This window comes from Salmo salar, chromosome 22 (assembly GCF_965601325.2).
Source record: "Salmo salar chromosome 22, fSalSal1, whole genome shotgun sequence".
NCBI lineage: Eukaryota > Metazoa > Chordata > Actinopteri > Salmoniformes > Salmonidae > Salmo > Salmo salar.
The window spans coordinates 8,463,936-8,480,952 of record NC_138312.1 but is presented as its reverse complement, the minus strand read 5'-3'; the positions used below and the strand labels follow the sequence as shown (position 1 = coordinate 8,480,952).

General features: G+C 42.8%; 1 protein-coding gene across 2 annotated transcripts in view; it reads left to right on the top strand.

Annotated features, from left to right (window-relative positions):
- The first annotated feature begins 734 nt into the window (after positions 1 to 734).
- Positions 735 to 17,017, top strand: part of LOC106582685 (copine-5) — a 197,548-nt gene continuing 181,265 nt past the window's right edge. The window contains exon 1 of one of the 2 annotated variants that reach the window (XM_014165981.3): positions 735 to 1,475. In XM_014165981.3, coding sequence (XP_014021456.1) covers positions 1,366 to 1,475 — 110 coding nt within the window. In that variant the 5' untranslated portion in view covers positions 735 to 1,365. The remainder of the gene's footprint in view (positions 1,476 to 17,017) is intronic. The other variant, XM_014165982.3, reaches the window with a different exon arrangement.

The following is a 17,017-nucleotide window of genomic DNA, read 5'->3' as shown; positions in this document are numbered from 1 at the left end:
ATTGGACACATCTGCAGTAACACCAGGCCCTTAGTAAGATCTGGGAGCATTGAGGTGGAGGGCAACTTTTACAGATGAAAAAGCATCACTATTCTTTGTGGCTTCTCGTCTCGAGATTCACTTTGTGTTCACTGTCTTCCACAGAAAAATTGTGGGGGGAAAAAGCGGATCGCTCTATAAAAGCGGATCGCTCTATGAAAGCGGATCGCTCTATGAAAGCAGCACAAGCCGCGCCGACGACTTGGAAGCTGTCCACCAATGTGGTGCTAAAACGAGACACACTTTCAATGTAGCTCTGTACATTCTCTCTCTCTCTCGCATTTTCTTTATTTTTCTTTATCTCTCACACACATAGTTATGTAACAGCAACAACTGACTAAATGAATCAATGGATCGATATCTAACAGAGCAGACGTGTCGATAACTTCATAGGCCTAATGCATCCATGTCGGATTCAGGTTTCCTTTACAGTTGGAAATAATGGAATTATAATTTTGGTAGCCTACTTTTTTTTTTTTTTATTCGAGCAGCGCTGCAAAATTAATTTCATACAGAAAATAACAGATTTTGTTTCTTCTTGCTGAGAGAAGAAATATTATCCCACCCACACCCATGTGTCAAAACGGCTGTCCATCACATTATTACACTTGGAGCTGTGACAGCAGCAAACTCAGAGCTGGCCAGCTGTAGGCTACGCATCTGGCTAAGAGGCGGGCATGGGCTGGTCTGGGAACGCCCGCGTGGAATAACTTGTGTAGAGAAGGAAGAAGGGAGGTGGAGTACAGAGCAGTAGTGTAGAAACCGCTTTCTCTCTCTTCAGTCTCTGGTCCGTGCAGTCTGAGCTCATCGGCCAGCGGTTGCAGTAGAGCTCTGCTTGACGCGCAAAGAGCAGGTCACCAGGCTACTCCCCTACGATGCTCTGCCTGTCAGCGGTGCGGCAACAGCTGTAGCTAGCGCGGTAGAGCGGCACGTCGCTTTCATGGTCTCTCCAGCCAAAACGGCACTATCTATGGACAGTTTGCTAAGTGCTCTTCTTCAGAGAAAGGCTGTTGGTGTCCGGTTTCCCTGAATATCTCTCTCTCTCTCTCTCCTACTCTCTCTCTCTCTCTCTCTCTCTCTCTCCTACTCTCTCTCTCTCTCTCTCTCTCTCTCTCTCTCTCTCTCCTACTCTCTCTCTCTGGCTGGCTCTCCCAGTCTCATCGCGGGGGGCTGGCGTGTGATCTGATCCCCGACCTGTCCTCGCGACCCACCGGGAGGGGGGACACGACACAATCACCACCCAACACGCGCTCGACTGGGGCCAGGCTGTGCGAGTCACGGATCGCTTCCGAGTCGCCCCACGCGCTCGCCCTTGGGCTTGCGCCCATGGAGGGGGACGTCATGGACAAACTGGGGGACATGGCCTCGGTTTATGATTTCGACCCGATCACCGGGAACATCCCCGCTACTAAAGTAGAGATCACCGTCTCATGCAGGTAAGTGGTTAACCCCGAGTGGACCGGGAGTCTTTGATCTTCAGTTCTAAGTTTTTCCAAAATTGTTCCAAAGCTGTGCTATTCTTAACCATAATAGTCCGTGGTCAGTTGTGGACGTCCACGTGTAGGAATATCCCAAGGCTTTTCGTGTACGCTGTGATGTTTGGCAACGCCTTTAAAGAACATACCGTTAGTTTTACATTTGATAACACACCACTCAGCAAGTAGTCTTCAACTGCTGTTGAGTCCCGACGACTGGCCGCGCGTTATGGTGAGGACAGATAGCCTATGGATCGTAGATGTACAATGAGTATACAAAACATTAAGAACACCTGCTCTTTCCATGACTGGCCAGGTGAATCCAGGTGAAATATATGATTCCTTATTGATGTCACTTGTTAAATCCACTTCAAATCAGTGTAGATGAAGGGGAGGAGACACGCTAAATAAGGATTGTTAAGCCTAGAGACAATTGAGACATGGATGTGTGGCATTCAGAGGGTGAATGAGCAGGACCAAATATTTAAGTACCTTTTGAATGGGGTATGTGCAACTCAATATTAGGAAGGTGTCCTTAATGTTTTGTACACTCAGTGTATAGTCTTGTGAGTGTGCATAGCGTCAGTGCAGATAGTTCAAGGTAACCATTAATCAACTGAGATCATTAGCAAGCACACTATCAGCATCACATAGTCAATTCAATGTTTGGAAGGGGTTCCTAATGTTTTGGTATACTCCGTGTAGACAATGTAGGCTGATGGATACGGGAGACTCACTGAGAGTGGAGGGGTTTCGGGTGGGACTGCTGTCTGCATTCGACTAAGGTAGGCTGTGGCTGAATAATACAGGATAGGAAGTTACAGCTGAGATGTCAGTATCGCAAATGCTGTAATCTTTTTCACATCAGCTTTAAAAAAAATAAAAATTAGGGATCAATTCTTTCATTGAGGAAAGTTACACTTGGATTGAAAAAAATGGTCATCTACACAGGCATGGGCCCTTTTGTTTGTTATGTAATTATCACTGTGCTACAGTGCCACTTTCCATCCAGCCGCTCTCCAGAACCTAGCTGGATGAATCACTTTTAATAGATTGGCTGGTTGCACTGTGTCACCATGTATTGGCTAATTATTTTGTTGTTGATGGTGGTGAATGATGCTCCAGTGTAGAGTACAGGTTGCAGGAATACGTGCACTTCCATGCACCCGCAGTTCACGGTATATGTGAATGTGAGTCTGTGAGTCTTTAAGTGATTCGAGAGTCCGCTTAAGTGTCAAAATCAAATGACATTTTATTGGTTGTGTCCAGTACACATATTTTGCAGATGTTATTGCAGGTGCAACAAAATACTTATGTTTCTAGCGCCAACAGTGCAGTGATATATCTAACAATACAAAACAAAACACACAAATCCATAAAATTAAGAAATATCAGAACAAGAAATCACAGTCCGGAATATAAATATGTATATAAAGTGTGTGTACGGCAGTAGTTATATATGATGACTAGAATACAGTATATACATATGAAGTGGGCAAACCAGTACGTAAGCATTATTAAAGTGATTAGTGTTCAATAACTATGTACAGCACATGGAGCAGCAGTCTCTAAGTTGCAGGGTAGAGTACTGGGTGATAGCCGGCTAGTAACAGTGACTATGGTTCAGGGCAGTGTACTGGGCGGAGGCCGGCTAGTGGTGACAATTAACAGTCTGATGGCCTTGAGATAGAAGCTGTTTTTCAGTCTCTCGGTCCCAGCTTTAATGCACCTGCACCGTGGCTCGGGTGGCTGAGGTCCTTGATTACCTTCTTGGCCTTCCTGTGACACCAGGTGCTGTAGATGTCCTGGAGGACAGGCAGTGTGCCCCTGGTGATGCATTAGGCTGACCCCACCACCACCCTCTGGAGAGCCCTGCGGTTGCGGTCGGTGCAATTGCCGTACTAGGCTGTGATACATTCCGACAGGATGCTCTCAATGAAGCCTCTGTAGAAGTTTGTGGGATTTTTCTTCTGCCCCCTGAGATTGAAGAGGTGCTGTTGTGCCTTCTTCACCACACTGTCTGTGTGAATGGACCATTTCAGGTTGTCAGTGATTTGCATACCGAGGAACTTGAAGCTTTTCACTCTCTCCGCTGCTGCCATGTTGATGGGAGCATGCTCTCTCTGCTGCCTCCTGAAGTTCACGATCAGTTCCTTCATTTTGTTTATTTTTATATGTTTGGAAATAATCTAAAACCTGTTTTTGCTTTGTCATTATGGGGGATTGTGTGTAGGTTGATGAGAAAACCCCCCAATTTAATACATTTTAGAATAAGGCGTAACAAAATGTGGAACAAGTCAAGGGGTCTGAATACTTTCAGAATGCACTGTAGCTGGTCTGTTTGTACACATCCATGTTCCCAGTCACCTTGTTGTGGTTAAATACGGTGCTTCGCACTTTACGTTTTGTGCGAATGCTGCCATCTGTCCACAGTTTTAGGTTTGGATAAGTTCCAATCGTCACAGTGGGAACAAAATCATCTATGCACTTCCTGATGAACTCAGTCACTGAGTCAGTGTATATATAGGCCAATACTATTCTGAGGCAACCCAAAACATTTCCCAGTCCACGTGAACAAAACAATCTTGAAGCATAGATTTCTGATTGGTTAGGCCAACGTTGAACTGAACAGTCCTTGCCACAGGTACTTCCATTTTAAGTTTCTGCCTATAAGAGAGGGGGGGGATCTGATCTGATTTGCTGAAGGGTGGGTGGGGGAGGGCCTAGTAGCCATCCTGGAAGGGAAAGGAGCAATTGTGAAGAGTGCTTGATGCGCAAATAGCACAGGAGATGTTGATAGAATTTCGGAAGCATTTTCCTCAGATTTCCTATTTTAAAGGATAGGAAACGAAGAGTTTTTACTCACTAAAGTAACAACACAGTTTGGGGAAAGACTTAGTAACTTAGTTGTAGTCACAATGTGGTTACCTATAACTACAAACATAGTTATATTTGACAGTTTTTACATATTTATTAACTTATTTCCGGATGTCTTCGGAACTACCTACAGTGCACTATTTCTCAACGTCATATGGAGAACCGGTGCTACCTAGCTGGTTCCAGCTGGCTAACGTTAAATACTAGCCATGCTAGAATGTAATTACATTCCAAACCAAGTGTTGGCGCTGGGGAGCTACTATATACAGTTGAAGTCGGAAGTTTACATAGACCTTAGCCAAATACATTTAAACTCGGTTTATCACAATTCCTGAGATTAGTTCTAGTAAAAATTCCCTGTCTTAGGTCAGTTAGGATCACTACTTTATTTTAAGAATATGAAATGTCAGAATATAGTTGAGAGAATTATTTATTTCATCTTTTATTTCTTTCATCACATTTTTTTATTTCTTTCATCACAAGTTTACATACACTCAATTAGTATTTGGTAGCATTGCCTTTAAATTGTTTAACTTGGGTGAAATGTTTCAGGTAGCCTTCCACAAGCTTCCCACAAGAAGTTGGGTGAATTTTGGCCCATTCCTCCTCACAGAGCTTGTGTAACTGAGTCAGGTTTGTAGGTCTCCTTGCTCACACACAGTTCTGCCCACACATTTTCTATAGGATTGCGGTCAGGGCTATGTGATGGCCACTCCAATACCTTGACTTTGTTGTCCTAAAGCCATTTTGCCACAACTTTGGAAGTATGCTTGCGGTCATTGTCCATTTGGAAGACCCATTTGTGACCAAGCTTTAACTTCCTGACTGATGTCTTGAGATGTTGCTTCAATATATCCCCATAATTGTCCTACCTCATGATGCCATCTATTTTGTGAAGTGCACTAGTCCCTCCTGCAGCAAAGCACCCCCACAATATGATGCTGCCACCGCCGTCCTTCACGGTTGGGATGGTGTTCTTCGGCTTGCAAGCATCCCCCTTTTTCCTCCAAACATAACAATGGTCATTATGGCCAAACAGTTCTATTTTTGTTTCATCAGACCAGAGCACATTTCTCCAAAAAGTACCATCTTTGTCCCCATGTGCAGTTACAAACCGTAGTCTGGCTTTTTTGTGGCAGTTTTGGAGCAGTGGCTTCTTCCTTGCTGAGCAGCCTTTCAGGTTATGTTGATATAGGACTCGTTTTACTGTGGATATAGATACTTTTGTACCTGTTTCCTCCAGCATCTTCACAAGGTTCTTTGCTGTTGTTCGGGTGTTGATTTGCACTTTTCGCACCAAAGTACGTTCATCTCCAGGAGACAGAACGCGTCTCCTTCCTGCACGGAATGATGGCTGCGTGGTCCCATGGTGTTTATACTTGCGTACTATTGTTTGTACAGATGGACGTGGTACCTTCAGGCGTTTGGAAATTGCTCCCAAGGATGAACCAGACTTGTGGAGGTCTACAATTTTTTTCTGAGGTCTTGGCTGATTTCTTTTGATTTTCTCATGAAGTAAAGAAAGAGGCACTGAGTTTGAAGGTAGGCCTTGAAATACATCCACAGGTACACCTCCAATTGACTCAAATGATGTCAATAAGCCTATCAGAAGCTTCTAGAGCCATGATGTCATTTTCTGGAATTTTCCAAGCTGTTTAAAGGCACATTCAACTTGACCCATTGGAATTGTGATACAGTGAATTAAGTGAAATATTCTGTGAGTCAACAATTGTTGGAAAAATTACTTGTCATGCACAAAGTAGATGTCCTAACCGACTTGCCAAAACTAGTTTGTTAACAAGAAGTATGTGGAGTGGTTGAAAAACGAGTTTTAATGACTCCAACCTAAAGTTCCGACTTCAACTGTACGTCCACTAAGAAGAAGCCATATAAATTCATGTGTAAAACTGCATCTCCTTCTCGTGTTTGTTTGGTTTTGGCAGTCGAGCGAGTGGGTGAGTGTTATTGTACTTTTCCGTTGTTTGTAGCTAGTGCAGTAATACCCACATAGTGCAGTAATAACCAAAAGGACGGGGTTACGACTCTTTTATCTGCAAAAAACAAATACTACCGCTGCACCGTCGAGAGTGTCCTGATCGGTTGCATCACAGCCTTGTACGGGAATTGCTCAGTCCTCAAACCGCAAGGCCCTCCAGCTTGTGGTAAAGATGGCCCAGTACATCATGTGCTCCCACCCATCCAGGACATCTACTCGAAACAGTGCCTGAGGAAGGCTGTATCAAGGACCCCACACACCCTAGCCACAAGCTGTTCTCTCCCTTACTGTTGGGCAGATGGTATCAGAGCATGAGTTCTGATAGAAACTGTCGCTGAGCCTGTTGGTATCTACAAGCCATCAGACTGCTGAACACTTGTACTGGACTGACCACCTGCTTTGATTGTCCATTCCTTAACACATATGCACTCATTCATGCACACACCCACACAGACATACACACACATATACATTCATTCTACACACACACACATCACAACTGCTGCTGCCAGACTCCTATTATACTGCTCAATGTATACACTTGCCTCTCACCCCCCCTTCCCCAATACATGTATAAATATTGAACCATAAATTGTGCCTTCCTGTATTATACTTATGCTAAAATATTTATTCTATTCTACTGCCATTTTACTTTGTTTGTATTCTTATTTTGTATTATTTCTTATTATTGTTGCATTGTCGACCGAGGAATCTACAAGTAAGCATTTCGTTGAACGACGTATACCATGCATATCCTGTACATACGACTAATACAACTTGAACATGAACTGAAACCAGCTGCTGTGCTGAGCATGAAGGTGAAGCCTGCAGCCTCTATTTCCTACCGACCTACCGGTACATCGTGAGTGTCAGCAGTGATGGAGATAAGCCAGGTAAATTCAAGGTGGATTTACCTCACTATGGAGTGAGTCCACTGACTAAATCAAATTACAGCATTTAGCTGAATGATTGAGTCAAAATTGCGCAACATCAAGCAGAATAAGACCAAATTGCACCCCACTGGGCACACACTGGTTGAAACAATGTTGTTTCCACACCACTTCATTGAATTTACATTAAACCAACGTGGAATATATGTTGAATTGATGTCTGTGCCTAGTGGGATATCGTCACCCTTAAAAACACACTCTTTCAAGTGTGGGTGGGCGGCCCCTCTACCTCTCCATAACTCTCTTTTTGTTAAATGTAGGTGTTAAGAAGCACTCAGCCAAATGGAGTGAGTCCACTGACTAAATCAAGACTTAATCCATTTGGCTGAGTGCTTCTTAACACCTATGTTTAACAAAGAGAGTTATGGAGGGGGTGCAATTGGGTCTCATTATGCTTGAGGATGTGTAATTTTGGCTCGATCATTCAGCTAAACGCTGTAATTTGATTCAGATGCAGTGGCACCTTTCCTTGTCCCATTGTATTGTGCTGCTGAGGTGACTCATCTCGTTTGAGCGGTTTGATTCCATTGGCTTTCAGAGAGTGTTCCAGAAAGATGAGGATATGGGAAAACGTGTGTGTTAGTGATGCACGGGTCAGCTGTTTGTTCACCCGCCCCGCAATTGCTAATAACCCATCCGCAACCACCAGACTATATGTGATAAAATTAATGTCTGAGGCCCGCACCCGACCTAAACCCACAAATGAGTTGATTGAAAATGCTTTGTAGGCTGCAGTCAGAGACGTCAGAACGAGTTTCTGACAGGGGGTGCAGGATTCATTTTTTTAAGCCTAATTTAGGTGTTTTGATTTCTGACATTTTGGTATTCAATTTGCTAGTGAACTTGTCTATAATTAGGTACATGCAGCTTCTCTTCTGTCATTACTGCCATAGAAGACTAAATTAACTCTTGCTCACCAGAATAATATCATAAATCGATGAATGCTTCAAACTATGCAACCTCTTAAGGATCAGACCCTTTTTTCCCAAATTTCGTCTAAAATGACATACCCATAGATAACTGCCTGTAGCTCAGGACCTGAAACAAGGATATGCATATTCTTGATACCATTTGAAAGGAAACACTTTGAAGTTTGTGAAAATAATGTAGGTGAATATAACACATTAGATCTGGGAAAAGATAATACAAAGAAAAGAACATGCGTTTTCTATTTATTTATTTGTTCCATCATCTTTGAAATGCAAGAGAAAGGCCATAATATAATATTGCAGTTTGGGCGCACTTTATATTTTGTAGTGTGTGTGTGCAAAGTTTCAGATTGATTCAGGGAAGCATTGCAATACTGCACAGTATTTTGTATCAAGTCTGTAGCAAATTGGTCAATTGATACATTTTCAAGTACATAACTATAGGGAACATACATTTTGTATTACCATATCATTTTTGTAAATTTACACACTCCGAGGAATGTCATACATGATGGATCATTAGCTTATACACTAACTTTCACACATCTAGATGGCTGGGCGGGGTGGGTGTGGAGCCAGAGACAGCAGGGGTTCAAACTGTAGAACCCAGTTCCTACATTTGAATATAAAAATAGATTTTATCAAACAAAACTATGCTACATTTTATCTCTGAGACCCTCAAGATGACAAATCAGAGCAAGATTACTGAATGTAAGTACATTATTTACCTGCAGTGGTGAATGTATCAGACCAGTTGCCGTGATAAAATGTTGTTGTTGTTGTTGTCCACTCTTGTGAGGCTGGTTGGACGTACTGCCTAATTCTCTAAAAATACATTGGAGGAAGCTTATTGTAGAGAAATTAATATTAAATTCTCTGGCAACAGCTCTGGTGGACAGCTCTGGTGGACATGTCCATGGGAGGGAATAGCCTTGGGAGGGGGGAGCAGGTAGCTCATTAGTGGTGGCTATTCAGCTGCCTGATGGTCTGAGGGTAGAAACTATTGGCCAGTCTTTCAGTTTTTGCCATAATGTTCCTGAACTGCCGCATCTGAGTGATTGAAGCGGTGAGAACAGGGCATGGCTAGGGTGGCAGGGGTCCCTGATGATCTTCTTGGCCTTCTTGCGACACCTGGTGTTGTAGGTGTCCTGTAGGGCAGGCAGTGTGCACCCAAACGGTGTGTTCGGCTGCACGTATCAATCTCTGAAGAGCCTTGAGGTCCGCGGTACATCACAGCCTGCTGTACCAGGCTTTGATGTAGCTCGACAGTATGCTCTCGATGGTGCTCCAGTAGAACACTGTGAGGGAAGTTCTTTAGCATACTGAGGTTAAAGAGTCGCTATCGTGCCTTCTTCACTACAATGTCCATGTAATTAGACCATTTCAGCTTCTTTGAGATGTGTACACCAAATAATTTGAAGATATTGACTGTCTCCACGGGGCCCCGTTGATGTGGATGGGGTCGTGTCCAGCCTGGTTCCTCCTGAAGTCCAATCAGCTCCTTTATTTTGCTAACATTGAGGGAGAGGTTGTTTACTTGGCACCACGCCGTCAGAGTGTCTAAATCCTCCCTGTGGGCTGTCTCATCGTTGTTGGTGATCAGGTCTACTACTATCATGTCATCAGCAAACTTGATGATGGAGTTGGAACTATGTGAGGCCACGCAGTCGTGGGTATACAGAGAATACAGGAGGGGACTGAGGATGCACCCTTGTGGGGCCCCCATGTTGAGATGTCCACTATGATGATAGTGGACATCTAGAAGCAGGTGGGTATAGAGGCCTGAGCTAGGGAGAGATGATTGAAAATGTCAGAACACAACAGCCAGCTGGTCTACACATGCTCTGAGAGCACGGCTAGAGTTGCCATTTGGGGCGACAGCCTTGTGAGGTTTAACACGTTTGAATGACTTAGATACGTCCTCAGTGGAAACTGTCAGTGTGTAGCCCACGTTGTCATCGGGGGCTCTCCTTGGCAGCTCAGGGTCATTGTGCTTGAATATTGAGAAAAAGGTGTATAACTCGTCTGGTAGGGTGGCGTTTGTGACCGTGATGTGTCTGTCTGTCTTTTTGTAATCTGTGAATGTTAGGAGCCCATGCCACATACGCCTTGTATCCAACCCTCTGAATTTCTCCTCCACTTCGTCTCTATACTTGTGTTTCACCATCTTGATCAATTTGCGTAAGTCATATTTGTACTGTTTAAACAAACTATTGTCCCCAGTCACCTTGCCCTGTTTATAAGCAGCATCTCTATCTTTCAGTTTTCCTAAAGGCTGCTATCAATCCACATTTTTTTGATTCAGGTACGTTTTGAAATATACAATCGGTATCATGTCATCTATGCATTTTTTGATGAATCCGGTGACTGAGTCAACATATTCATTGACATTATCTCCAGAGGCAACCCGGAACATATTCCAATCTTGGAGTGTGAATTCTGATTGGTCGGACCAACGCTGTACAGACCTGATCACCGGAGCTTCCCTCTTGAGTCTTTGTTTGTAGGCAGGGAGAATCAAGATGGAGTCATAGTCGGATTTTCCGAAAGGAGGACGGGAGAGGGCCTTATACCCGTGTTGAGAAGTCGTGTAGCAGTGGTCAAGAGTAGAATTTCCGAGAGTTAGACAGTCAATGTGTTGGTAATAATTTGGGAGCACGGATCTCAAATTACCTTTGTTAAAGCCCCCCGCAACAATGAACGCTGCCTCTGGGAATCCAGTCTCCAGTTTGTTCAGGGTCCAATGAAGATCTTTGAGAGCCTTTTTGCTGTCGGCTTGGTGCGGGATGTACACAGCCATGGCGATAATCCCGGTGAACTCTTTCGGAAGTTAAAAAGGAAGACATTTTATGACCAAGTATTCCAAGTCGGCGGAGCAGAAACTCGCAAGATAGGAGCCCGCTTCCTATCCGCTTGAAAAACTGTTAAATCCCTCCGGTTGTATATAATCCATCTGGGTGTTGGAAGAAAGCCAAGTCTCAGAAAAACAGAGTATGTTGCCTGATCTGATGTTCCGCTGGAAGGAGATCCTCGCTCTGAGTTCATCAAGTTTGTAAATTCATGCTTGAACATTGGCAAGTAATATTCTCTACTACTGTTCCCGAGTCGAAATGTACAAGGGGTTTATCGTTTTACTGCAAGAAATGCTTAACCTCTCTAGGCTAGGCGGGACGAATTCGTCCCACCTACGTAACAGCCACTGCTATCCTGTGGCGCGATTTTCAAAACCTTAAAAATCCTATTACTTCAATTTCTCAAACATATGACTATTTTACAGCCATTTAAAGACAAGACTCTCGTTAATCTAACCACACTGTCCGATTTCAAAAAGGCTTTACAACGAAAGCAAAACATTAGATTATGTCAGCAGAGTACCAAGCCAGAAATAATCAGACACCCATTTTTCAAGCCAGCATATAATGTCACCAAAACCCAGAAGACAGCTAAATGCAGCACTCACCTTTGATGATCTTCATCAGATGACAACCCTAGGACATTATGTTATACAATACATGCATGTTTTGTTCAATCAAGTTCATATTTATATCAAAAACCAGCTTTTTACATTAGCATGTGACGTTCAGAACTAGCATACCCCCCGCAAACTTCCGGGGAATTCGCTAACATTTTACTAAATTACTCACGATAAACGTTCACAAAAAGCATAACAATTATTTTAAGAATTATAGATACAGACCTCCTCTATGCACTCGATATGTCCGATTTTAAAATAGCTTTTTGGTGAAAGCACATTTTGCAATATTCTAAGTACATAGCCCAGGCATCACGGGCTCGCTATTTAGACACCCGGCAAGTTTAGCACTCACCATAATCATATTTACTATTATAAAAGTTTCATTACCTTTTGTTGTCTTCGTCAGAATACACACCCAGGACTGCTACTTCAATAACAAATGTTGGTTTGGTCCAAAATAATCCATCGTTATATCCGAATAGCGGCGTTTTGTTCGTGCGTTCCAGACACTATCCGAAATAGTAAAGAAGTGTCACGCGCATGGCGCAATTTGTGACAATAAAATTCTAAGTATTCCATTACCGTACTTCGAAGCATGTCAACCGCTGTTTAAAATCAATTTTTACGACATTTTTCTCGTAGAAAAGCGATAATATTCCGACAGGGAATCTCCTTTTCGGCAAACAGAGGAAAAAATCCCAAAGGCGGGGGCGGTCGGGGTCACGCGCATAAGCCAGTGTCTCTTGATCGGCCACTTGAGAAAGGCGATAATGTGTTTCAGCCTGGGGCTGGAATGACGACATTCTGTTTTTTCCCGGGCTCTGAGCGCCTATGGACGACGTGGGAAGTGTCACGTTAGAGCAGAGATCCTTAGTAAATGATAGAGATGGAAAAGAAGTTCAACAAATGGTCAGACAGGCCACTTCCTGTAAAGGAATCTCTCAGGTTTTGACCTGCCATTTGAGTTCTGTTATACTCACAGACACCATTCAAACAGTTTTAGAAAATGTAGGGTGTTTTCTATCCATATGTAATAAGTATATGCATATTCTAGTTACTGGGTAGGAGTGGTAACCAGATTAAATCGGGTATGTTTTTTATCCAGCCGTGTCAATGCTGCCCCCTAGCCCTAACAGGTTAATTAATAATAGTTCATATAATATTAGGCTATGTGAAAAGGTTATAGACCTACAGTCAGTGTCCAGATTTCAGTTAGGTCATTATTCGATTTAACCCATCTGAACAGGCTAGCGTTTCCTTGAAGTGCCATATTTGAAGTCCCAGTCTTGTGACTCTCTAATTTGTATAGGGCCTCACAATCGTCACACATAACATAGCCGACAATGCTATCATCCTCATTTACCACTTCACATAATCTTTCCCAAACATTACTGTTCTGGCCCTCGCTTCACTTTATTTTCAACTGTCCATTTCATAGCCTTCTCTTATTGAATTCAACTCCGACATTGTCCTTTTTGCCTCACTGGATCATCAAGGACTTTTTCTGCCCAAGTTCCCAAAAGCCTGCAGATTGGTGTGTATTTGCCACACGTACAGTTAGGCCCTGAAGTTTAGGCTTACACACTATTTGCAGGTACAAATTTTGAAACAAAAACCTCAATGTAGCCTATAGATCAATTGCACAAGAATTATACATTTATGGATTTTTAATGCATTGTTTTCTCTTTATTTAACCCACCCGCCAACCACCCGCCCTTCATCCACACAATATTTCATGACCCCAAACCCACCTGCCCCACAGATATAACCACGGGGACTGTGGTTGTGGGTAAACCCGCCTATCACTAGTGTGCGTGTGTCTGTGGTATAATATTGTCACACCTGGAAGTGGTGAAGATGTGTCTTGAGTTGGTGTAGATGGCATTGATGGGGCTCTCATGACCCTTGACCTCTCCTATGGGGGTGTAGTTGTCAACTGCCATTTATGGTGCAAAACAATTCATCTTTGAATATAATTTCTCCATGTCTGTGACACCAAATGACACATTGCATCAACCTGGCCTTCCAAAACTATACAGACATCATACATCAATCTGTCACACTTCTCAGTATGTCCACATCCAACCATTTAATTTTTCAAGGCATTACAAATTTTTCTTAATGGCTTTTGGTAAGGCTGTGAATGAAATGGCAGTGAATAAAATACATTCAGGTTGTATTACTGGCAGGGTTCTAATCTATATTGTAACAGTACATTCTCTCCCCTGCCACCACAAGGTAATCATAACCAAAACACACACAAACCAAACAGTAATCATAACCATTCAGTACTAATACATACTGCCATATACCACCAAAGGCAGTAAACTACCGGGCCTGTTGAAAATGTCTGGTTATCATAACGGGTGGTACATGAGAACGTTGATTTTAGAACATCCTATAATATTTACATACAGGAATGTATTTTTGCAGAAAACAGCTTTTGTGAAAGCAAGGGTTATTTGTTCTGAGTAAAGGTTGGATAGCCTCCTGAGTATAATTTTTTTTACATCACATACAGTACCAGTCAAAGTTTGGACACACCTACTCATTCAAGGATTTTTCTTTATTTTATTATTTTCTACAATGTAGAATAATAGTGAAGACATCAACACTATGAAATAACACATATGGAATCATGTAGTAACCAAAAAAGTGTTAAACAGATTAAAATATATGTTATATTTGAGATTCGTCAAAGTAGCCACTCTTTGCCTTGATGACAGCTTTGCACACTCTTGGCTGGGGAACGTTGCTGCACAGCTATGTTCAGGTCTTACCAGAGATGTTCGATCGGGTTCAAGTCCGGGCTCTGGCAGGGCCACTCAAGGACATTCAGAGACTTGTCCCGAAGCCACTCCTGCGTTGTCTTAGCTGTGTGCTTAGGGTCACTGTCCTGTTGGAAGGTGAACCTTTGCCCCAGTGTGAGGTCCTGAGCGCTCTTCATCAAGGAACTTTCTGTACTTTGCTCCGTTCAACTTTGCCTCAATCCTGACTAGTCTCCCAGTCCCTGCCGCTGAAAAACATCCCCACAGCATGATGCTGCCACCACCATGCTTCACTGTAGGGATGGTGCCAGGTTTCCTCCAGACGTGATGCTTGGCATTCAGGCCAAAGAGTTCAATATTGGTTTCATCAGACCAGAGAATCTTGTTTCTCATGGTCTGAGAGTCTTTAGGTGTCTTTTGGCAAACTCCAAGCAGGCTGTCATGTGCCTTTTACTGAGGAGTGGCTTCAGTCTGGCCACTCTACCATAAAGGCCTGATTAGTGGAGTGCTGCAGAGATAGTTGTCCTTCTGAAAGGTTCTCCCATCTCCACAGAGTTCTCCCATCTCCACATCTCCATTTTCAGTTTATCATTATGGGGTATTGTGTGTAGAATTAAAATTATATTTAATCCATTTTAGAAAAAGGCTATTACTTAACAAAATGTGGAAAAAGTCAAGGGGTCTGACTACTTTCTGAAGGCACTGTAAGTACAATTAAATAGTCTTAATTGGTCAACCATTGTAACTGGTTGATGAATGGTTGGGTTGTTTAGGGTCAAGTCCCAGGTGACTAGGCTAAGCAAGTTGTGATGGACGGTTAGAGATCAGGGGTCAGACAGGGTGAGTTCAAATACTGTAGATCAAAGTAGTGAGAGGAAAACCCATTACATGATTACATCATGCTGCACTTCCTGTGTTTTTGTTGATTGACCGCTCCTCTTGAGAACGTAGTACAGTGTAGCACATGGGTACTTTTTATATGAACTGAATATATTTATTGAAATGGATATTGTACCTGTAAAACTGACAAAACAAATAGAAACTTGGGTAAATAAAAAAACAGGAAATAACATAGCTAGTAGAACAGTGCGACAGAGACAAATGGGAAGTGCTGCTTCTGTAATCTGTTACTACAGTATTTGGAGACCTCGGGGTTTCACACTGTAATATGGGATGAACTGGTCCTGAAACTGAGAAACTCATCTATTTGAGTTACTTTACATCTAAGAGATGAAAGGAGGGAGATGAAGAGAGAGTGGACGGAGGTACGGAGAGAGAGACAAAGAGAGAGAGACTTCTGGGTTGGTACCATCACACAGTAACATCTCCACTATACTGTACTCAATTTATGTACATATAAATCTCCACTTTAGTCTCCACTTTAAATTAGCATACAGTTGTATGCATGGTGCCATATGAAACCAGCCACTGCTATCTGATTGAGTTCCTATTCCTTTTACAGTGCACTACTTTCTACTGTAAAGCAGTGCACTATATAGGGAATAGGGTGCCTTTTCGGGCACATCCTATATCTGATGGTTCGTCACTGATCTGGGGCAGATTGGACAGCAGCACATCATGAGGTATTAAATCCTGGAGACTAGACATAATGTAGCTAAAGTAACTCCCACTCACCTTCAAAAGGGTGTGTCCTTGGCTGCTGTACACTTACTGTACTCTTTACACTATGGAGGGATAGATGGATGCATTGACCGTAGACGTTTATGAAGTGTGTGAATATTCAATATTAAAATTTAGAGTGTAGAGAATATGTTAAGCAAGAAAGCCAGCAGACAGGCGTGGTAATAATCTCAAACACAGCTGTTCAGATCCATCCGCATTTGGCAGGACTGTATGGAAGATGCTAACCTGGTCCAAGATGTGATTGGAATTGGAAAACAGATATGAGAACAGGCTAGGAAGAAGCTTGTATCATCTCCACAACTGTCAGTCCCTAAACTCCTTGTCATACACAGGTTCTACTGTCCTCAGGTCAGTCTCCGATAGAAACAGCTGCAGTCTAAAGCCCAGAACAGAACCCAGAGACCTCAGGATACAAACACTGTGAGGCCCATACTTGCGAACATTAGAGAAGGTTTGTTTAACCTGGACCTCCGTCTCAAAATGCACATTAGCCAATTACAATCGTTGGTGTAGTTGCACATGATAGATCGCTACATTATAGCTTTTCCCATCAGATAACCTAGGCCACGTTAACCCTATGGTAACCTCACCAGCTGACAGTGATTACTTCCTGTAACAAATTCCGCAATCAGCCTATCAAACATCTTTGACTTTATATCCACCAACCAATGGCAATTTCTTAAAATATAGGTAGATTTGGCCTCCAGAGGGATATTTTAAAACTCAAAACTCTAGGTCTGTAAAGTGTAGTGTCCCAATAATATTGTATGATTCATTCTTGACTAGGCTACTAGATACTAAATTCAAAAGGCACCTTTTCACCTATATGACAAATTCACCCGTTTTTCTGTTTCACACACATTC